The sequence below is a fragment of the Oncorhynchus mykiss genome, chromosome 3 (genome assembly GCF_013265735.2).
Source record: "Oncorhynchus mykiss isolate Arlee chromosome 3, USDA_OmykA_1.1, whole genome shotgun sequence".
Lineage (NCBI taxonomy): Eukaryota > Metazoa > Chordata > Actinopteri > Salmoniformes > Salmonidae > Oncorhynchus > Oncorhynchus mykiss.
Window position 1 is genome coordinate 54,289,969 of NC_048567.1, and position 21,503 is coordinate 54,311,471.

At 42.6% G+C, this 21,503-nt stretch overlaps 1 protein-coding gene across 7 annotated transcripts in view; it reads left to right on the top strand.

Moving 5' to 3' along the window:
• The window catches only part of LOC110520208 (protein tyrosine phosphatase non-receptor type 4), a 108,955-nt gene that overhangs the window by 81,094 nt on the left and 6,358 nt on the right, over window positions 1-21,503 (top strand). For all 7 annotated transcript variants that reach the window (XM_036974586.1, XM_036974591.1, XM_036974587.1 and 4 more), the window contains 11 exons: window positions 945-1,101; window positions 6,337-6,420; window positions 6,707-6,763; window positions 7,454-7,610; window positions 7,948-8,114; window positions 9,514-9,604; window positions 9,724-9,785; window positions 10,028-10,174; window positions 10,332-10,460; window positions 10,939-11,087; window positions 12,198-12,333. In XM_036974586.1, the coding sequence (XP_036830481.1) occupies window positions 945-1,101; window positions 6,337-6,420; window positions 6,707-6,763; window positions 7,454-7,610; window positions 7,948-8,114; window positions 9,514-9,604; window positions 9,724-9,785; window positions 10,028-10,174; window positions 10,332-10,460; window positions 10,939-11,087; window positions 12,198-12,333 (1,336 nt within the window). The remainder of the gene's footprint in view (window positions 1-944; window positions 1,102-6,336; window positions 6,421-6,706; window positions 6,764-7,453; window positions 7,611-7,947; window positions 8,115-9,513; window positions 9,605-9,723; window positions 9,786-10,027; window positions 10,175-10,331; window positions 10,461-10,938; window positions 11,088-12,197; window positions 12,334-21,503) is intronic.

The following is a 21,503-nucleotide window of genomic DNA, read 5'->3' on the forward strand; positions in this document are numbered from 1 at the left end:
CCAGTTTCCTCCAGCATCTTCACAAGGTCCTTTGCTGTTGTTCTGAGATTGATTTGCACTTTTTCGCACCAAAGTACGTTAATCTCTAGGAGACGGAACGCTTCTCCTTCCTGAGCGGTATGACGGCTGCGTGTTCCCATCGTGTTAATACCTGCGCACTATTGTTTGTACAGATGAACGTGGTACCTTCAGGCGTTTGGAAATTGCTCCCAAGGAGGAACCAGACTTGTGGAGGTCTACAATTTTTTTTCTGGGGTCTTGGCTGATTTATTTAGATTTTCCCATGATCTCAGAGGCACTGAGTTTGAAGGTAGGCCTTGAAATACATCCTCCGGTACACCTCCAATTGACTCAAATGATATCAATTAGCCTATCAGAAGCTTCTAAAGCCATGACATCATTTTCTGGAATTTTCCAAGCTGTTTAAAGGCACAGTCAACTTAGTGTATGTAAACTTCTGTCCCACTGGAATTATGATACAGTGAATTATAAGTGAAATAATATGTCTGTAAACAATAGTTGGAAAAATTACTTGTCATGCACAAATTAGATGTCCTAACCGACTTGCCAAAACTATAGTTTGTTTAACAAGAAATTTATGGAGTGGTTGAAAAATGAGCTTTAATGACTCCAACCTAAGTGTATGTTAACTTCCGTCTTCAACTGTATGTATGCATGTATGACTCTGGGTACACAGAATAACACACACCCACTGTGTCTCCCTGTTGGAGAATGTACTGTAGCAGCTCTGCTTTGCTATTGGCCAATGGCCACAGGGGTAACTGGAGTCTCAGCTAAACCAAAAACTCTTGATTCGCTCAATGGCTTACTGAGTTCTGTTGGATTTTAGGAAATGGAACATGTCTTATCTTGAAAAAGGATCAATGACTTCACTGACTGACAGAAGGTACAGTACCATTAGCTAACACTGTCTCTCTCTACAGATCCCCAGAGACAGTAGATGGTCAGCCCCCGGCCCTGCCTCCCAAACAGTCCAGGAAGAACTTGAGCCAGATCATCCAGGACCACTCCCAGCAGAGTCTCCTTGACAACCACATCAATGAGATGTACGACATCCCCATGGCATCCGACAAATCCATGGTAAGACCACCCATACATAGACCTACAGGTAACTGCCAAAATAAAGGTAACGCCAACATAGTGTCCTAATAGGGCGTTGGGCCACCACAACCCAGAACAGCTTCAATGCACCTTGACATAGATTCCACAAGTGTCTGGAACTCTCTTGGAGGAATGCGACAGCCTTCCACATGAAATTCCATAATTTTGTGTGTTGATGGTGGTGGAAAACGTTGTCTCAGGTGCTGCTCCAGAGTCTCCCATAAGTGTTCAATTGGGTTGAGATCTGGTGACTGAGAGAGCCATGGATTTCCGGTTTACATCGTTGTCATGCCCATCAAACCATTCAGTGACCACTCGTTACTACCGAGCGATAATTTAAAAAAACTTATTAACCAACTAACTATTAACCAGCTAACCATTTATTTATTTTTTTGAAACAACTAATTGACCAACGCCCGTTCAATTATTTGAATTCCATTTCGTTATATTTTTCTCTATGAGCTCGATGTGCAGTTTCTGTAGCGATAAGTCGAATGAAGCCTGAACTGTGCAATGTAGTTGGGAATTCCAACAGGCCAATATTCTACAGTTTTGTGCAGAAAACTTGGTAATTAACTATAATGACCATGATCCATTGCGCGTCTGCTTAAACTTATCTGGTCTGTGCGGAGCAGAAAGAGGGACGAAAGAACGCTTGATCGAGGGGGATAGAAAGCAGTTGCTTTGAGCTTGAAAGTACATGATCTAATTGATTTGATAGTTTGTATTCAGCAGTCATAAAAGTATGCCTTATTTACTTTGAAGAACTACTAAAATAGCAACTCTATAGAGATGACTGGGAATGAAATAAGTCATCAAATAAAACAAGTATTTTATTAAAGTGTATAAGTCATGTAAATAAATGATGGTTAAGTGATGAGCAGTAATAGGCAGTCACTACTATCATGGGACTTTTAGTAATCGTTTTATTCAGTGTTACAGTATTCAATCCACATAATGCAGTGCATTTAAAGTGGAACTGACAGCGTTGAACTATTTTGCAGATATAAAAGACAATCATAATATCAAGTCAAAAAGATAAAATTCCCAGTTTGTGGTACTAAACTAACTGAGGTTTTTAACATAGGTTTAATAAGACTCAATGTTCCATGATGCACACGAAGGCATTGCTGGGGGAATAGATTGAATGCAGTTCAATGCATGATTTAATATAATCCACCAATACATTTGTTGGTAGTCCAAAATAATGTTACTATCAGGTTGTAAATCACATGGCCTAGTGCATTGTTTGCTGCCTCCATTTGGGATGCACTTTTTCAGTTTCAATTACTTAATATTTTGGACAGAAACAGACGAATGTAACTAAGGCTGGGAATGTCAACACAATCAAACTAGTAAGCGCAATGATCACAAGTCAGTCATAACATGGCTAATAGGCTAGCGTATCTATTCATGTAGCAAGCAAAGAACACAGTAACATTAGCTAGCTAGCTGCAAGTCCCATGATGGTAGTGACTGCATATTACTGCTTATCACTTAACCATTTATTTACGTGACTTTCACACTTTAATTAAATACTTGTTTTATTTGATGACTTATTTCATTCCCAGTCATCTCTATAGAGCTGCTGCCTGGAGGAGTGGTGAGTGAATGACTTTTCCCCGATATCGTTTTTTTGGTGGCTATACCCAGCTAGAGATGCAGGTGCCATTTGGTTAGCTAGCAAGAACTTGAACGACTGTTATCCAGTTAGTGAATTTGCGAACGCAATAGATATGCTATCTACTCCGTTTTCAGAGCACTGTCGTCTTTAGTGTCCCAGAGCACAGAATAACTGATGAATTTACAAATGCGCAACACCCACTGAATATGACCGGTGTCAGTAAACGTAGGTAATAAAATTATTTGTTAGTCACAAACGCTCTAGATAACATGTAAACAGCCTAGCTAACCAGCTCTGCTAGGGCGAGTAAAATGGTCAGTGAGGTTTTCTGGAAGTTGTATCTGGAAGTAGTTATAGCAAGCTAGCCAACTTTAGCCAGTCAGGCAAGCTGCAGAAGGATGAGTAGACTACAATTCCCCATTGCTTATCAGTGCAATTTTGAGAGGGTTTATCTAATGTTCCTCTGTTATATTTTCGCTTTTTCTGACTAGCATTCGATTTTTTCTTGTTGATGTTCATAACTGAGGGAGAGAGCCTACCTTCTCATGGTTGTTTGATCCATGGGATTGTAAAGTTCCCAAATGTAAGATGACTACCGTGGTGTTTACATATTTGCAGAAATCCATTCTGGTGTATTTTCTGACTTTTGGCGAATGTGTTGTAATGATCTCAAGTCACCCTGTTGCAGCTGCCTGTAAACACACAGTCCATTTCAAAGTGAATGATGGCAGGCGTGTGTGGCAAATGGCTTGTTTGCATGACAAAGTGAAAACATATTTTTAGAGATGTTTGCAAATTTATAATAAATTAAAAACAGAAACCTTATTTACATTGCTGAGACGTGAAATTTTGGTCAGGTGCATCCTGTTTCCATGGATCATCCTTGAGATGTTTGTACAACTTGATTGGAGTCCACCTGTGGTAAATTCAACTTATTGGACATGATTTGGAAAGTCACACACCTGTCTATATAAGGTCCCACAGTTGATAGCTTGGTTTTTGCTCTGACATGCACTATGTGGTCGAAGGATTTGTCCGTAGAGCTACGAGACAGGATTGTGTTGAGGCACAGATCTGGGTAAGGTTACCAAAAAATGTCTTCAGCATTGAAGGTGCCCAAGAACACAGTGGCCTCCATCATTCTTAAATGGAAGCAGTTTTGAGCCACCAAGACTCTTCCTAGAGCTGGCCGCCTGGCCAAACTGAGCAATCAAGGCAGAAAGGCCTTGGTGGGGGAGGTGACCAAGAACCCTATGGTCACTCTGACAGAGCTCTATAGTTCCCCTGTGGAGATATGAGAACCTTCAAGAAGGACAACTGTCTGCAGCACTCCACCAATCAGGCATTTATGGTAGATTGGCCAAATGGAAGACACTCCTCAGTAAAAGGTAAATGACAGCCTGCTTTGAGTTTGTCAAAAGGCACCTAAAGACTCTGAGAAAATGAGAAACAAGATTCTCTGGTCTGATGAAACCAAGATTGATCTCTTTGACCTGAATGCCAAGTGTCATGTCTGGAGGAAACATGGCACCATCTCTACGGTGAAGCATGGTGGTTGCAGCATCATGCTGTGGGGATGTTTTTCAGTGGCAGGGACTGGGAGACTAGTCAGGATCGAGGGAAAGATGAACTGAGTAAAGTACAGAGATCCTTGATTAAAAACCTGTTCCAGAGCGCTCAGGACTTCAGACTGGGGCGAAGGTTTACCTTCCAACAGGGCAACAACCCTAAGCAGACAGCCAAGACAATGCAGGAGTGGCTTTGACACAAGTCTCAATATCCTTGAGTGGCTCAGCCAGAGCTCGGACTTGAACCCGATTGACATCTTTGGAGAGACCTGACAATAGCTGTGCAGGGATGCTTCCCATCCAACCTGACAGAGCTTGAGAGGATCTGCAGAGAAGAATGGGAGAAACTCCCCAAATACAGATGTGCCACAAGCTTGTAGTGTCATATTGTTACGGTTGTATTTTCTTTCCTTCTGCCCTAGTCACAGGTGTCACTCATCAGAAGACACACCTGCTTTCCCATACCCAATCACATCCCCTTTCCCTTGGTTTAAAATAATCCCAATCAGTTGTCTCTGCAGCTACTTCTCTTTTTGTTTTTGCACCTACATGTCACATTTGTCCATTATTATGTGAGTATGTATTGTTATGGTGCATGACTGTTCGTTTGTTGGTGGGAAAAGGGGGTACAAATCCAAGTCGCCCATGGGCATACATTACCCGTAGGAAAACTTTGTCTTAGAGCCCTAGTTAGAACTGGGCGGACCACCCACTGTATTTTATTGGTTAGTTAGCTAGCGGTTATTTAAGCAAGTAAGACTAGCTTAGGGGTTTTTGGATATTTATTATTTATTTCCTTGGGTCCAGCTCAGCCCCCCCCCCCCCCCCCCCCCCCCATTACCGTGTGTTTAAACAATAAACCTTAAGTGTTTAACTGTAGATTTAGGTTTTCTGTTGTTTTTAGTTCTCACTTTTCCTTTTCACTGTTATCGTTTCCATCCCCCCTAGACTGCAGGGCCAAAGGGTTCGTAACACATACCCAAGAAGACTCGAGGCTGTAATCGCTGCCAAAGGTGCTTAAACAAAGTACTGAGTAAAAAGTCTGAATACTTATGTAAATGTGATATTTCAGTTTTTTTTATACATTTGCAAAACTTTCCAAACCTATATTTGCTTTGTCTTTATGGGGTATTGTTTGTAGATTGACGGGGGGGAGGGGGGGGGGGGGGGGGTTTATTTAATACATTTTTTAATAAGGCTGTAATGTAACAAAATGTGGAAAGTCATGGGGTCAGAATACTTTCCAAATGCAATTCCCAAATATTTAAGAGTTTATGATAATGTGAATTACTGTATTTAAGAATTCTTTTGACAGTGTCATTCTTCCTGGGGGTGTATATGAACTGATTTTAGTCAGATTTATTGTGGTTAAAATGCTGTACGTTCCACTTTAATGTATTTTTTTAATCAAAACCAAAACCTGTGATAATTAAAAAAAACTACTTGATCCGAAACCAAGCCGACCTTACAAAAGCACTAATCGCTCAGCACTACCACTCGTTCCCTCTTGATGTGGGAATTTTCATCCTATGGGGGCGTTGCCATGGTAGACAAAATAATGGTCTGCCCACCATTTTTTTCATGACCCTAAGCATGATGTAATATTAATTGCTTAATTAACTCAGGAACCACACCTGTGGAGTAGACCCTGCTTTCAATATACTTCGCATATTTCATTATTTTCTATTATTCAGCAGTTAACTGTAGATATGTCTCATCATTATGTGATCCTTAACCCATAGCAATTCCCACCCACTTGACTACTTCAAAATGGTGATAGTCCTCAATGGTGCTACCCATGCTAAAACAGGCTTTTGGGCTGTAAGCCTATGAACCACCCTGACTGTCTGCCACTTTTACGCTTCATGGTTTTCATGATGTTCCACAATGGGTTAATTCAGTTGTACGGAAATGATTTAAAACTATGGCCAGGAGGTTTTCGTGACCTCTGAAGAACTCTAGGCCCTTCAAAAGCTCTTTGGGCTGTGATAGCCTTTCCAATCTCTGTCTCTTCCTCTACAGCTGAACGGTGTTGTCTCTCACGACAATCTGGTTTTGCTCAAGATGAGGCCGGATGACAGTGGACGATTTGGCTTCAATGTCAAGGTGAGACCACTGCCTACAGTAGATGCCCTTATATAATTATATGCCGTAACATGCTCTCAGAGGGTAATCTCCTGGCCCTACTAATACTGATCCTATATAGGGCGGCAGGTAGCTTTAGCGTTTAAGAGTGTTTGGCCAGTAACCTTAAGGTTTCTGGTTCGAATCCTGAGCCGACTAGGTGAAAAAAACTTGTGCTCTTGAGCAATACACTGAACCCACATTGCTCCTGCAAATCACTCCGGATAATAGGCAGATTATTTACCTCTCTCCATTGCCTTGGTTTTAGGGTGGAGCTGATCAGAAGATGCCTGTCATTGTATCTCGTGTGGCCCCTGGGACATCCGTATGTTAACCACCCATCACTAGCAACACCCCATATATTTACAGTACACATACTCATGTTGTACTCTCTGAGATAATCAAACAACCTCTCACTTGTTCTATCACTTCCGCCCTCTCACTCACACTGAATTTCTCACATTTCTTTCTCTATTTCTCGCTCTCTATATATCTACCCCTCGTCTCACTCTCTTGCTATTTCTCTTTCTCCTCCCTCTCGCGCTCTCTTCCCCCACTCACTCTCATTCTGACTCTCACACACAGCATATGAAACATTCCATTGTTTGGAGTAAACTCACACTTGTGCTGTAGCTCAGTAAATGAACTGGTCTGATTTGACGTCACTTAGCAGCAGTCCATTCACAGCTCCGTTAACAAGGCTTCAGGATGTTACTCTGGTGTTGATGAAGTCAAAGTGAACCAACAACAGTTAGTCCTCTTTGTTGTAATTTACCACAAGCTATTGCTACGGGCCCCATATTCACAAAGGGTCACAGAGACAGAGTAGGACTGCTGATACAGGATCAGTTTTGTCTTTTAGTTCATAATGAAGGTTGATATGGACAGGGCAAACCTGATCCTTGATCAGTACTCTTACTCTGAGACACTTACTCTATGAATGCAGGCCTAGTATTGTAGTCTAACCACTTGACCCAACTGTGTTCTGACTGCATTCTTCTCCAACCCTCTACAGGCTGACCTGTGTGTCCCTCGTCTGAACGAAGGTGACCAGGTGGTTTTGATCAACGGTCGTGATATCTCAGAGCACACTCACGACCAGGTGGTCATGTTCATCAAGGCCAGTTGTGAGAGCCACTCAGGAGAGCTCATCCTATTGGTCAGGCCCAATGGTGAGGAGAGGATTTGTTTTGTTAAATATTTACACTTACATTACTAAGTCATCTCCTTTGGTTTATTATTACAATGCTCGGGTTAAAACAGGCCAAATCATCCCAGTACAGGTTCGAAGAACAGGTGACCCCAAACAAAAGTTAGGCTACCTTCCAATATCAACACTATAGATTTCCAATTAGAAAAATGCGTACCTCATGAATTGCTTATTACGTGGTTTGCTGGTGTGAATATTAAAACTGAGCCGAGCCATAGACTTGTACATTAATAATATAGGATGCCGTTCTTCTCTTGACACTGTTCTAAACTAACCGTGTTGCTTCCCTATGTCCCCAGCCATCTATGACGTGGTGGAGGAGAAGCAGGAGACTGAGCCAGACTTTCAGTACATCCCAGAGAAGTCTCCCCAGGACCCCTCTCAGCTGGACCAGGATGCCTGGAGGGATTCCATTAACACCCTGAAGGAGGGTCTGATCAGCGGGGGAGTACTCACCCAGTTTGATGTGAGTCCTCCCCTCACTTACATATTAAAAGCTTTTGTTAGCAATACTCGTATCAATTTTTCCTAATATTATTGTGATTTTTGGTTGCACCTCGATTCATATTGGTCGTGTTCACTGCTCTTTTGTCTTTCTGAGGTGACTGGATGTGTGATGAGAGCAATAGCACCCCCTAGTTTCTGCTCTATTGTTTTGACCTCGAGGGCACAAAAGAGGTTACCACTTTCTGGAGGGAAATTCAGCGTATGACTGTTACACAAGTTTTACAATATCAACTTTATTGATGTTTTACTTTATTTCATGGCACAGACGAAAATTACTTATGCTATCACTGTGTGAGGAATAATCACCAAGTGAAGTAGTTTACAACAAAATGCTAATTCAATGATGCGTCGACTGCTCGTTTAATGTGGTGAGGAACACCAGTTTAATTTCTTCTCTGTATTCCGATATCTTCCTTTCTTTCATCAGGCACACTTAATAGCTTCCTGTTTCTCTGGCCTGTTGTGTTATTACACTATAATAATGTAAATAAAATGTGTTGGCAAGAGAAATGCGCACACGCACACAGACCAAATATACCGGCATGCACTGAGAAAATGTGTGGGTTTATCCACATTTTTGTTTTGGTCTTTATCTGCTATTGCACTTCACATACAGTGTATCAATGTATGTTCATTTGAAAGATTAGCGGCATCTTATGGATTCCACACACAGCAGGTGGAAGCAGCTTATGCAAAGATGTGGGCCTATAAGACATAGCAAGCATTCTCAGACCATTTTTGTTGGACAAGTTCGCTCACAACCAACAGAAAGTAACTTCCATCTCACAACATGATCAATTTTGTTATGTTCCCATGCAAGAAAACAAAAAATGGAAACAACAAAGAGTCACTAACAGCCAAAACAAAACAGGTGGGGTTTTAGGATAGGTTCTGAAAGACACTCATGGGGTGTTCACTGAAAGTTGACCAGCAACAACAATTGGGACCTAAAAGACAACTAAAGGTGTTAACCCTCCACATCTCTCAAGACAATTGGTGCACTGGGCCAGCCACTCTTAAATATCACCTGCGCCAGCACAGGTGAAACACTTTCCCACTAACAAGATGACAAACCAGCACCGGTGTAACATACTGACTAAAGGGGTTGACACCAATAGGTACGTCCCACATTCTAACGTCCAACCACGAAATATGAAATAGGAAAACCAAAGTCTATAACAACATAAAAATAAGCCCGGTAGTAGCCTGCCATTCCCAAGAGTCGGTGCAGTTCCTGGTGAGGAGCTGGCTCTGGAAGATTTGATGGCCTCCACTTTTGCCAGGACTGGTCGGACTTCCCCTTGCCCCACCACCTTACCGAGATCATGATAAAAATCAGAAATATTCTTTTCTCACAGCAACTTTACCGGAAGAGGCCTGGAATGACAATGTTGTGTGCCAAATTACCTCAGAACATTTCCAAAAACCGCTACAGAGACATCTCACCTTGTGAGTATCAAACACACAGTTCACTCTACTTTTCTTAGTTAATCTGTGTTAAGACTGTTAACCCACCATTTCACACTCCACTCCTTCTTTCTCTCTCCCCTCTCCTCTTCTGTTTATAGACGACGCAACGCGGGTCATTCTGAAAAGCACAGATGACTACATTAATGCAAATTACATCAACGTGAGTGCTGTTCGCCTCAGTCCACCCACACCAACCATGGCGTTTTTGTTCAGCAGGTCTATAATAGGCTTTCTATCGGCCAAGATGGTGTAGTCTCCACTCCAAAGACTGAAAATGGACACATGCTTGCATACCCACACACTCTTGGATTTATTAACACACAACATACACCACAGAACACTCACCCAACATACACCCCTACACACAGGTCTTATTCTTCTCTACTCCTCTCTGTACTGTAGATGGAGATCCCGGCATCGAGCCTAATCAACCGGTACATTGCGTGCCAGGGCCCGTTGCCCAACACTTGCCCAGACTTCTGGCAGATGACCTGGGAGCAGGGCTCCTCCGTGGTGGTCATGCTCACCACTCAGGTGGAGAGGGGACGGGTACGTGTCATACAAACGACTTTGCGATTGAGAGACAGCTGTTTCTCTGTATGTTTGATTATATTTTTGGATAAAGATGTATGTATTTATCCTCTTTTCTCCCATGGCTGATGCTCCTAAGCTGAGGCTAAAGGCTTATGTTGCTCTATACCAACAGGTGAAGTGTCATCAGTACTGGCCCAACACTGACAGCACTGCTACGTACGGCCACTTCCAGGTGGCCTGTCTCACTGAGGAGGGCAACTCTGCTTTCCTGGTCCGAGACATGACCCTCACACACTTCGAGGTAACAGTATGCTCACAGGTCATTGTTTTTTCCCAATGACCAGTGCTAATGTAATGTTAGCTATTTGGAAGTCAAAGTAAACATACAGAAATGGTTGTTCACAGCTAGTCCTCCTCAATACAGTAGGCTATATTCCAGGTACTAAAATTATTAAAAGCATTACAAACACAGTGGGACTATCGCTTTAAGCGTTTAAAAGATGAGAGCGGCAGCACTGAGTTGCCATGGTGACTTGTGTGGGCTGTTCTCTTTTCGGTCTCATGTGATGGATGTATCATGTTGCCATGGTGACTGGCCTCTACAGCCATGAGGCTTCCAGTATTAACATGTAGCCTGTGTGTGTTACCATGGTCTCACTGATAGATGTTAAAGGGGAAAACACATTTTGTTTTACGCCATGTAACGAGGCTACACATTTTCCCCCCCTGTTGTCATGGTAACGTTGCACTGACTTTACTGTGTGTTGCCATGGTGACAGAGCGAAGAGGTCCGGGAGTTGACCCAGATCCAGTATGTGGCCTGGCCGGATCACGGCGTCCCAGACGACTCATCAGACTTCCTGGACTTTGTCAGCCTGGTGCGGAGCAAACGAACCGGCAAAGATAAGCCCATGGTGGTCCACTGCAGGTAGGGAGCATAATGCATGACACACATCTAAGACACACACATCATTTGATACAGCAAGAAACACTCAATGAAATCAAGATAAAAATGTAATATTTTTTTCACTAAACAACTGTGTTCATTGCAGTGTGCCTCTATCTGACTGTAGCCCCAGTCTCGCTCTCCCTCAAATTATGCTACTCCTCTCCCTCTTTGTGGATCTGTTTGTCCTACTATACTGCTACATAGTGTTTCCTCTGGCAAAATGTGTACCAGTGGCTGAAGTTTCTGGAAGAGGGCCCCCTCCCCTGGACAATTTTCATGTAGGACTGAGAAGCTCAATTCTGGTGACTTTTTGAAAGCACATTCTACTCCAAAATGAGTGAGAACTTGGGTAACTTGGTAATTCTGTACTTCTTACAGAAACCACTTCATGGCAAAAAAAAATGTTGTCCCAACACTTTCCCTGGTTGCCCCTTCTCTTGCTCAACTAAAACATTTGTCTTCTTCATCACAATTTAAGTCACTCAAAAAGTGGTAGGTAACGTACTTCTGCTAAAAACTCTGAATTTAAAACTTCTGTCTTCCCCGCGATTGCAAGAATTATTGTGTGCTTTGACTGCTTGTCAGAATGCATGTTTCCCTCCCTATGGCAATCGTAACTTGACAGAAATATGAGGCGCATTCATCTCGCGTGGAACGCGCACAACAAGCCTACTAGGTAAATAGATAAACTGTTCTACTATGGGGTTTAATGACTGAAGCGGAAACACTACACCTACACACTGCTGTAGTACACAGCCCAGCAGCACAGAACGCTCCTCATAGAACACCTACACGCCTTCATAAATCCACATCGCAGGCCTTTACTCAAGCCAAGTTATCGGACTCAGCCAAGACATGCCCTAACAACACACTGGAATGAATGCAGTACTGTATAGCACCCAGGGATAGGGATATTTCTGTATTCTAATCCAGCTTTAATTCCATAAACATATTGTTATGTGTGTTGCTATGTGCAAGGAAAATATTTTCCATTGTTTTAAAAGGTAGAAATGATGTCATGAGTTTATGTAGAAACATCTTCCTCTGCCCCTTCCTGCCCCCCCACCCCCCTGCTGTGTCATCCTGCAGCGCGGGGATTGGCCGAACAGGAGTTCTCATCACCATGGAGACAGCGTTGTGCCTGATGGAGTGCAGTCAGCCCGTCTATCCATTAGACATAGTCAGAACCATGAGAGACCAGAGAGCCATGATGATTCAGACACCTGTAAGTCCTGCACTCTTCTCTACGTCCTCCTCTTCCATCCCTCTCTTTATCCTCATCACTCTCTTCCTCTCCCGTCTGTCTATGTTTCACGTTTTCTCTTATCTTCCTCCTCCATCTTTTCTAGGCTAACTAGCCTCCATCGCCTTATCCAGAATGGCGAGTTAGAATAGAAGGAGCACAGTGTAGTCTTGTACGGTGTTACTAATTGAAAGGAGAGGATAATCCTACTGGTATGATGCCTCTTTTATTCATCCCTGTTGTACTGTCCGTGGTAGGCTTTCCATTGTTACAGTCTACCAGTGATAACCTTTTGTGCCATGACAATGCCGTTGTCTCTCCAGATTCCCATTTTTAGGGTAGGTGTAAGGGTTTTGTACACTTGTTGAGATTTACTTGTCTGGGCTACAGTATATACAGTGGGGTCTGAAATTGACCCCCTTAATAAAGATGAGCAATAAAGACTATGACATAAGTAATTCAAATTCTGAGCTATATTGTGTGCAATAAAAGGGAAATTATTTTATACAAATACAATTGCTCTGAGAAAGAGTGAAACTTTTTTTCTGAAAAACTATTGACATCCCAAAAGATATGTAAAATAGAGTAGTCAAACATTTATTATTGGTCCCATATTCCTGGCACCCAATGATTACATCAAGCTTGTGACTCTACAAACGTGTTAGTTGCATTTACATTTGGTTGTTTTTCAGATTTGTTTGTGTCCAACGAATGGTATATAATGCATTGTAATTTCAGTCATTGCAATTTTATTGCAATTAAGAATATAATGTTTCTAAACACAATGTGGATGCTACCATGATAATGTATGATCCTGAATTAATTGTGAATACTGATAAATTATAAAGTTGAAAGGTGAAACATCACACCACCAAGACATGCTAACCTCCCCTGTTATTGGTCATAGTCAGTATTTACAAAGGAGGATAACATTATTACATTTTCATGCATTTTGGAGTAGAATGTCCTTTAAAGTCACCAGAAGTGGCCTAACAGTCATTCAACAACAACAACAAAATCATAGAACACTGGAGAACATTACAAAATCATGGGCATTAATATGGAGTTGGTCAACCCCTTTGCTGCTATATCAGCCTCTACGCTTTCCACTAGATGTTGAAACATTGCTGCGGGGACTTGCTTCCATTCGGCCACGAGCATTAGTGAGGTCGAGCACTGATGTTGGGCGATTAGGCCTGGCTCGCAGCCGGCGTTCCAATTTATCCCAAAGGCGTTCGATGGGGTTGAGGTCAGGGCTCTGTATAGGCCAGTCAAGTTCTTGGCCGTATATAACCTCACTCACTTTTGCGAAGCACAGCCCCCACACCACCAAAGGGATATGAACAGACCACTAACTTACTACCCTGAGACACGAAGATCTCCATCGCCGCACGAGCCAGAGGCAGCACAAGACCGGACAGGAAGATCGCGTCAAGGCTCTGAAGGCGAATAATGCCGGAAACGTAAGCCGATTTGTTTACTTGTCCTGTCAATAAATCTATCAAATGTATGCAGGAACAGTGCTCATTTTTCTTTGTTCTCCCAGTTCGTCACCAGTTTTAAGTATCTTGGGGTAAGGAATGTTTTTGGGGATTTTCAATTCCCTCAGTCGAGCACCGGATTTCCCCTTTTTCGTTTTAGCTTTGCTGTAGCACCTTTGTGTACCTTCTTTCCGTCACGTCAGTGACTCAACCCACTCAAGTAGAGTATAGCGAAAAAAGCCTGGCATGACGTGATACACCCCTCCGAGGGACTGCATGGGAGAGCACGAGCAAGCCAGTGACTCAGCCCCCATAATCGGGTTAGAGGCAGAGAATCCCAATAGAGACAGGGGAGCTGGCCAGGCAGATGCAGCAAGGGTGGTCACGCCAGAGCCTTGCCTTTCTTCTTTGCTCCCCTGGGCCAGACTACACTCAATCATAGGACCTTCTGAAGTGATGAGTCTTCAATAAAGACTTTTGAGACCAAAAGCCTTGCCCATTCCATAAAATGGTGCCCGATAGGAGAAATCCCTGCCTCCAGCTGTTTGCTTAGAAGTTAAAGGAACAATAAGGAGGCCTGCGTCTTGTGACCATAGCGTGTAGGTATATACCCACACGTGTAGGTATATACAGCAGGACCAAATCGGAGAGGTGGGTAGGATAAATTATTTATAAGTTAACAGTAAAACCTTAATCAGCCCTAGCCTTAACAGTAAGCCAAGGTAGGTAGGTTTGCACTGGAAGTAATATGATCAAATTTGTCAAGATTCTAACAGATGTATTTAGCACTACCTGAGGTTTACTTAGTGCCTCATCTGGGTCGCCAGAGAAGAGACAAAAACATGGGAGGTTTCAGATTTTTGCAGTATTACGAAGATGGAAAAATGGTGCTCTTGAAATATTTTGTATTTGTTCGTCAGCCATCCACTTTTGTCTAAAACACAGACTTTACCATTCATCAATATGTACAGATGTGTGTCGTCTACATAGCAGTGAAAGTTGAGTGTTTCCGAATGACACCAAGAGGTAGCATACACTGTCGCCAGTTTATTAGGTACACCCAACTAGTACTGGGTCGGACCCCCTGAATTCCTCGGGATGGATTCTACAAGATGTGGTATTCAAATGTTGCTCAATTGGTATAAAGGGACCTAGTGTGTGCCGGGAAAACATTCCCACACCATTACACCGCCACCAGCACAATTCTTGCAATTCTCCTTCAACCTCTTGTCAACTAGCTGTTTTCACCCACATGACTGCCGCTGACTGGATTTTTTAAAATTTGTTGTACCATTCTTGGTAAACCCTAGACACTGTCAAGCATGAAAAGCCCAGGAGGCCGGCATTTCTGGAACCGGCGTGCCTGGCACCGATGATCATACCACACACAACGTAGCGTAGGTTACTCGTTTTGACCATTCTAATGTCCAATCGAACAGTATCTGAATGCCTTGATGCCTGGCTGCCTGCTTTATATAGCAAACCACGGCGTGACCCGCTGTCTGTAGGAGCGAACCATTTTCCTGAACGGGGTGCTGTACCAAATTAACTGGCTACAGAGTGTGTGTATATAGTGATAACAATAGTACTTGAACGGAACATTGGGGACACAAATTGACCATTGATTTGTCAGATGACAAACCATCCACAGACAAACTATCTTTCTGACAGATAATGTCTATACCAGGCAAGAACTTGTCTGCGTAGACCAATTAGGGTTTTCAATTTCTCCCAAAAAATGTGGTGGTCGACATTGTCAAAATCTGCACTAAGGTCTAGGAGCACAAGGACAGACGCAGAGCCTTGTCTTGTCTGACGCCATTTGAAGGTAATTTACCACCTTCACGAGTGCAGTCTTAGTACTATAATGGGGGTTTAAAACCAAACTGGAGCGTTTTGCGTACATAAAGGAAGACAGTGAGTGGCTGAGCTACAGCTTTTTCAGTTTTCTTTTCTAAATGAATGGGAGATTCAGTATAGGCTGATTTTAGTTTTAAAATAATTCCGGGTCAAGTTTTGGCTTTATCGGGAGAGGCTTTATTACTGCACCTTTAGGGAGTTTGGTACACATTCGAAGGACAGGTAGCCGTTTATGTTCAACATAGGAGGGCCAAGCACAGAAAGTAGGTCATTCAGTTGGAATAGGTTCCAGTAGACAGCTGGAAGGTTTAGAGGCCATGACTATGAAAAAAGGGTACTGTTACATCGCTCCTTTGTGTTCCTTTTTAATCCTCTGAATTTTTTTGTTTAGCTCAACATTAAATTACTTCATCAATCATGCAGGCCGTCATTGAAAATAAGAATTTGTTCTTAACTGACTTGCCTAGTTAAATAAAGGTAAAATAAAAAAATGCAATGTGGATAGAGCAGCTTGCTATAGAGCGGGCAAGCTATAGCTCAGTGAGTTGTTTACATGTGTGATGAAGGGCAAGTGTAGGGCACGAGATGCAACTAAATTTTGCGGGTGTGGAGAAGGAGAGAGAGAGAGAGCGAGAGGATGGATGAGGCTTGGCTTGGAGCGCTGGGCATCTTGGGATAACATGCATTATCTGAATTAGGACCACAGAATTATACCTACAAAGAAGTGGCTTTTATGGAGGAACTTCAAAGTTGGCTTAACTTTGGACCAGAGAAGCTAGATAGCTAACAAGCTTGTGTGTGCAGCGCGGAATGCTGTATAGGTCCAGGAGGCCTGTAAACAGTAGCTATAAAAAGTGATTGAGCAGGCAGCATAGATTTCATGACTAGAGCCTCAAAATACCAATGTGCAGTCTTTTCTTTTTGTAAATTGACCTTTTCCTTTGTGGGATCCGCGGGGGAAATCTGGTCACTAGTGTAACCAGGAGGAGAGGCCTCATTTAGCGCAGTAAATTAATCGGGCTTAAGCCCCGTTTCAGTCAGACCAATCACGTCAAGTTTATGATCAGGGATTAGTTCCTTGACTGACTGCCTTGGAAGTGAGGGATCTAACATTAAGTAGTCCCATTTTGAGATGTGAGGCGTTATCACAATCTCTTTGATTAATGACCGGAATGGAGTTTTTTTTATTCCAGTGAGATTGCTAAGGCGAACACCACCATGTTAAATTTTGCATGACCTAGATCAAGGCACAGACCCGTTCTCAATGGGGAAAACTGAGCTGACTGTGCTAGGGGCAGACTCCACTAAGCTTGCAGGCAGGCTAACAGCATGCTGCCCGGCCTGCATCCTAGCTCATTGTGGTGCTAGAAGAGTTTGAGCTTGTCTATGTTGATAGATAAAATGAGAGCACCCCTCCATCTAGAATGGAGTCCATCCTTCTTCAGCAGGCCAGGCTTGCACCCATTTGTGGGTGAGTCCAGGAATGACCAATTATCTACAAATTATATATTTTGGGAGGGGCAGGAAACGGTTTTCAAATTGCGATTTGAGTTTTACGAGTCTGCTATAGAGCTCATCATCCTGCTAACTGGGAGAGGGCCAGAGACAATTACTTGATGCCAACATCTTTCTAGCTAAGTTAAACGCTGAAACTGTTGCGCTTGGTGACCTTTGACTGTTTCATCCTAATATTGTTGGTTCCTACATGGATAACAATATCCCTCTACTCTACACTTGCCAGTTCTGGCAATATTCAGATTAGTCCCTACATCGGCAGCCCTGCCCCCTGGTAAACAATGTATGATTGCTGCGAGATTATTTTTAAGTCTATTGCGGGTAATGAAGTTGCCAATTACTAGGGTTTTAATTTTGTCTGAGCTAATGGTGGGAGGATTCGGCGGCTCAGACCCCGTAACGGGTGGAGGAGAGACCTGAGAAGGCTCGGACTCTGACTAGTTGCTTGTGGGGAAAACCAGTTGAAAGTTTCTATCGGCTGAATGAGCATGCTGACAGCATTTCTTTCCAGAAGCCATGAGAAAATTGTCAGGTTGTGGGGACTGCAGGGGGATTAACACTACAGTACAGTCGTGGCCAAAAGTTTTGAGAATGACACAAATATTCATTTTCTCAGTCTGTTACCTCAGTTTGTATGATGGCAATTTGCATATACTCCAGAATGTTATGAAGAGTTATCAGATGAATTGCAATTAATTGCAAAGTTCCTCTTTGCCATGCAAATGAACTGAATCCCCCAAAAACATTTCCGATGCATTTCAGCCCTGCCCCAAAAAGACCAGCTGATATCATGTCAGTGATTCTCTCGTTAACACAGGTGTGAGTGTTGACGAGGACAAGGCTGGAGATCACTCTGTCATGCTGATTGAGTTCGAATAACAGACTGGAAGCTTCAAAAGGAGGGCGGTGCTTGGAATCATTGTTCTTCCTCTGTCAAACATGGTTACCTGCAAGGGAACACGTGCTGTCATCATTGCTTTGCACAAAAAGAGCTTCACAGGCAAGGATATTGCTGCCAGTAAGATTGTACCTAAATCAACCATTTATCGGATCATCAAGGAGAGCGGTTCAATTGTTGTGAAGAAGGCTTCAGGGCGCCCAAGAAAGTCCAGCAAGCGCCAGGACCGTCTCCTAAACTTGATTCAGCTGCGGGATCGGGGCACCACTAGTACAGAGCTTGCTCAGGAATGGCAGCAGGCAGGTGTGAGTGCATCTGCATGCACAGTGAGGCGATTACTTTTGGAGGATGGGCTGGTGTCAAGAAGGGCAGCAAAGAAGCCACTTCTCTCCAGGAAAAACATCAGGGACAGACTGATATTCTGTAAAAGGTACAGGGATTGGACTGCTGAGGACTGGGGTAAAGTCATTTTCTCTGATGAATCCCCTTTCCGATTGTTTGGGGCATCTGGGGAAATAAAGCTTGTCCGGAGAAGACAAGGTGAGCGCTACCATCAGTCCTGTGTCATGCCAACAGTAAAGCATCCTGAGACCATTCATGTGTGTGGTTGCTTCTCAGCCAAGGGAGTGAGCTCACTCACAATTTTGCCTAAGAACACAGCCATGAATAAAGAATGGTACCAACACATCCTCCGAGTGCAACTTCTCCCAACCATCCAGGAACAGTTTGGTGACAAACGATGCCTTTTCCAGCATGATGGGGCACCTTGCCATAAGGCAAAAGTGATAACTAAGTGGCTCAGGGAACAAAACATCGATATTTTGGTGGGTGGGTGGACACAAAAACCCACAAATTCTGACAAACTCCAAGCATTGATTATGCAAGAATGGGCTGCCATCAGTAAGGATGTGGCCCAGAAGTTAATTGACAGCATGCCAGGACGGATTGCAGAGGTCTTGAAAAAGGGTCAACGCTGCAAATATTGACTCTTTGCATCAACTTCATGTAATTGTGAATAAGAGCCTTTGACACTTATGAAATGCTGGTAATTATACTTTAGTATTCCATAGTAACATCTGACAAAAAATATCTAAACACACTGAAGCAGCAAACTTTGTGTAAATTAATATTTGTGTCATTCTCAACTTTCTGTCAGATTGGATATGGATATGGAATGTCAATGCACAGTTCTTCTCAGGTCTCCAGAGATGTTCGATCGGGTTCATGTCTGGGCTCTGGCTTGGCCACTCAAGGACATTCAGAGGCTTGTCTCGAAACCACTCCTGCGTTGTCTTGGCTGTGTGCTTAGGGTCGTTGTCCCGATGGCAGGTGAACCGTCACCCCAGTCTGAGGTCCTGAGTATTTTCATCAAGGATCACTCTGTACTTTGCTCCGTTCATCTTTCCCTCAATCCTGATTAGTCTCCCAGTCCCCGTCGCTGGGAAATATCCCCACAGCATGATGTTGCTACCACCCTGCTTCACTGTAGGGATGGTGCCAGGTTCAATCTTGGTGTCATCAGACCAGAGAATCTTGTTTCTCATGGTCTGAGAGTGTTTAGGTGCCTTTTGGCAAACTCCAAGCGGACTGTCATGTGCCTTTTACTGAGGAGTGGCTTCCATCTGGCCACTCTCCCAAAAAGGCCTGATTGGTGGAGTGCTGCAGAGATGGTTGTGCTACTGGAAGGTTCTCCCTTCACCAGAGAGAAACTCTGTAGTGCTGTCAGGGTGACCATCGGGTTTTAGGTCACCTCCCTGACCAAGGCCCTTCTCCTTCGGTTGCTAGGTTTGGCCAGGCGGCCAACTCTAGGAAGAGTCTTGGTGTTAACAAACTTCTTCCATTTAAGAATGATGGAGGCCACTGTGTTCTTGGGGACCTTCATTGCTGCAGACATTTTTGGGTAACCTTCTCCAGATATGTGCCTCAACACAATACTGTCTCGTAGCTCTACGGACAATTCCTTCAACCTCATGGCTTGGTTTTTGTTCTGATACGCACTGTCAACTGTGGGATCTTATATAGACAAGTTTTTTTTCTTACTTTTTTAATAAATTAGCAACAAAAAAATAAACATTTTAGTATAAGGCTGTAACAATGTGGAAAGTCAAGGGGTCTGAATACTTTCCGAATGCACTGTATATCCAGGTACAGGGCTGTATCTGGAACTGCATGTTGAAGATGGAAATAAAATGAATAGCAAACGCAATGTCCTATACTATTCCAATCTATCTGACAGTCATATTTTATCTACACAATACATTTGTGTGAACATTCTGTAAATATCCACTATCCTAATTGTCCATTGCTTCAGGTGTACATAATCAAGACAAACCAATTTAACAAATCATATTGTTTTAAGATAAATAAGGTGACGCTCAACTACTGTATGACTCTTTCAACATGCCACTGAAAAGTTCAAAAGCTGCAATTAATTTAATGATACCTGAAAATACTGCAGAGAAATTCAAATCCATTTGCAAGCATTGTGAACAGCAAGTTGGATGCTTAGCAATAACTACTTTGGGCCTCTGTCCATCTGAAGGCAAGTGTTTTTTGTTTCAAACACACACAAGCATCTTTTAAAGGGATAGTTTAGTCAGAATACAAACAAACATGATTTGCCAACTCCATTGGCTGTAGTTGATTCAAGAAGGCAGTTTTGGGATATTTATTTTCCTTTTGACACTTAATATCCATATTTTGTTGCTGTTAGCATTTTCAGTAACACTTAACATTAAACTGTTCTTGTGCCTATGTAATAAAACTTGAATTACTTTTGGAGCAACATTTTATTAGTATGTTACTTAATACTTTGGTAAGTGCATTCGAATTGCATAATGAGCTGAGTATAAGTACTGTACACAAGGAATAGTGACTTGCTTATTTCATTTACGTGAACTTCATTATTATGTAAATCAATTTCCAAAGTCCTATATAACAACGTTGCTATTGTAATAATCACAAAGTTACTACACAAGAACTTGATGTCAAGTGTATGCCTTACTCATAATGAAAATATATTTGTTAGTTGTTTTGAAGCTGCAAAAGTGGTCCACTCTAGTTTTGAAGTGATTCCATGTCCCTCGTGTATTTAATTCTAGGCTATATTAAGATTCATATCTGAGAGCCCTCCAAACCATGTGCTAATCGTAGTTTTAGACTAATTCAACTGTTTTTGGTTCTTCATCAAATATTTGGCAGCCATCAAAGAAATGTTTTTTTGTTTTCAAATAACGTGTGTATGTGTGTAGTAGGAAGTTTACATACACTTAGGTTGGAGTCATAAACTCGTTTTTAAACCCCTCACAAATTTCTTGTTAACAAACTAGTTTTGGCAAGTCGTTTAGGACATCTACTTTGTGCATGACATAAGTAATATTTCCAACAATTGTTTAGAC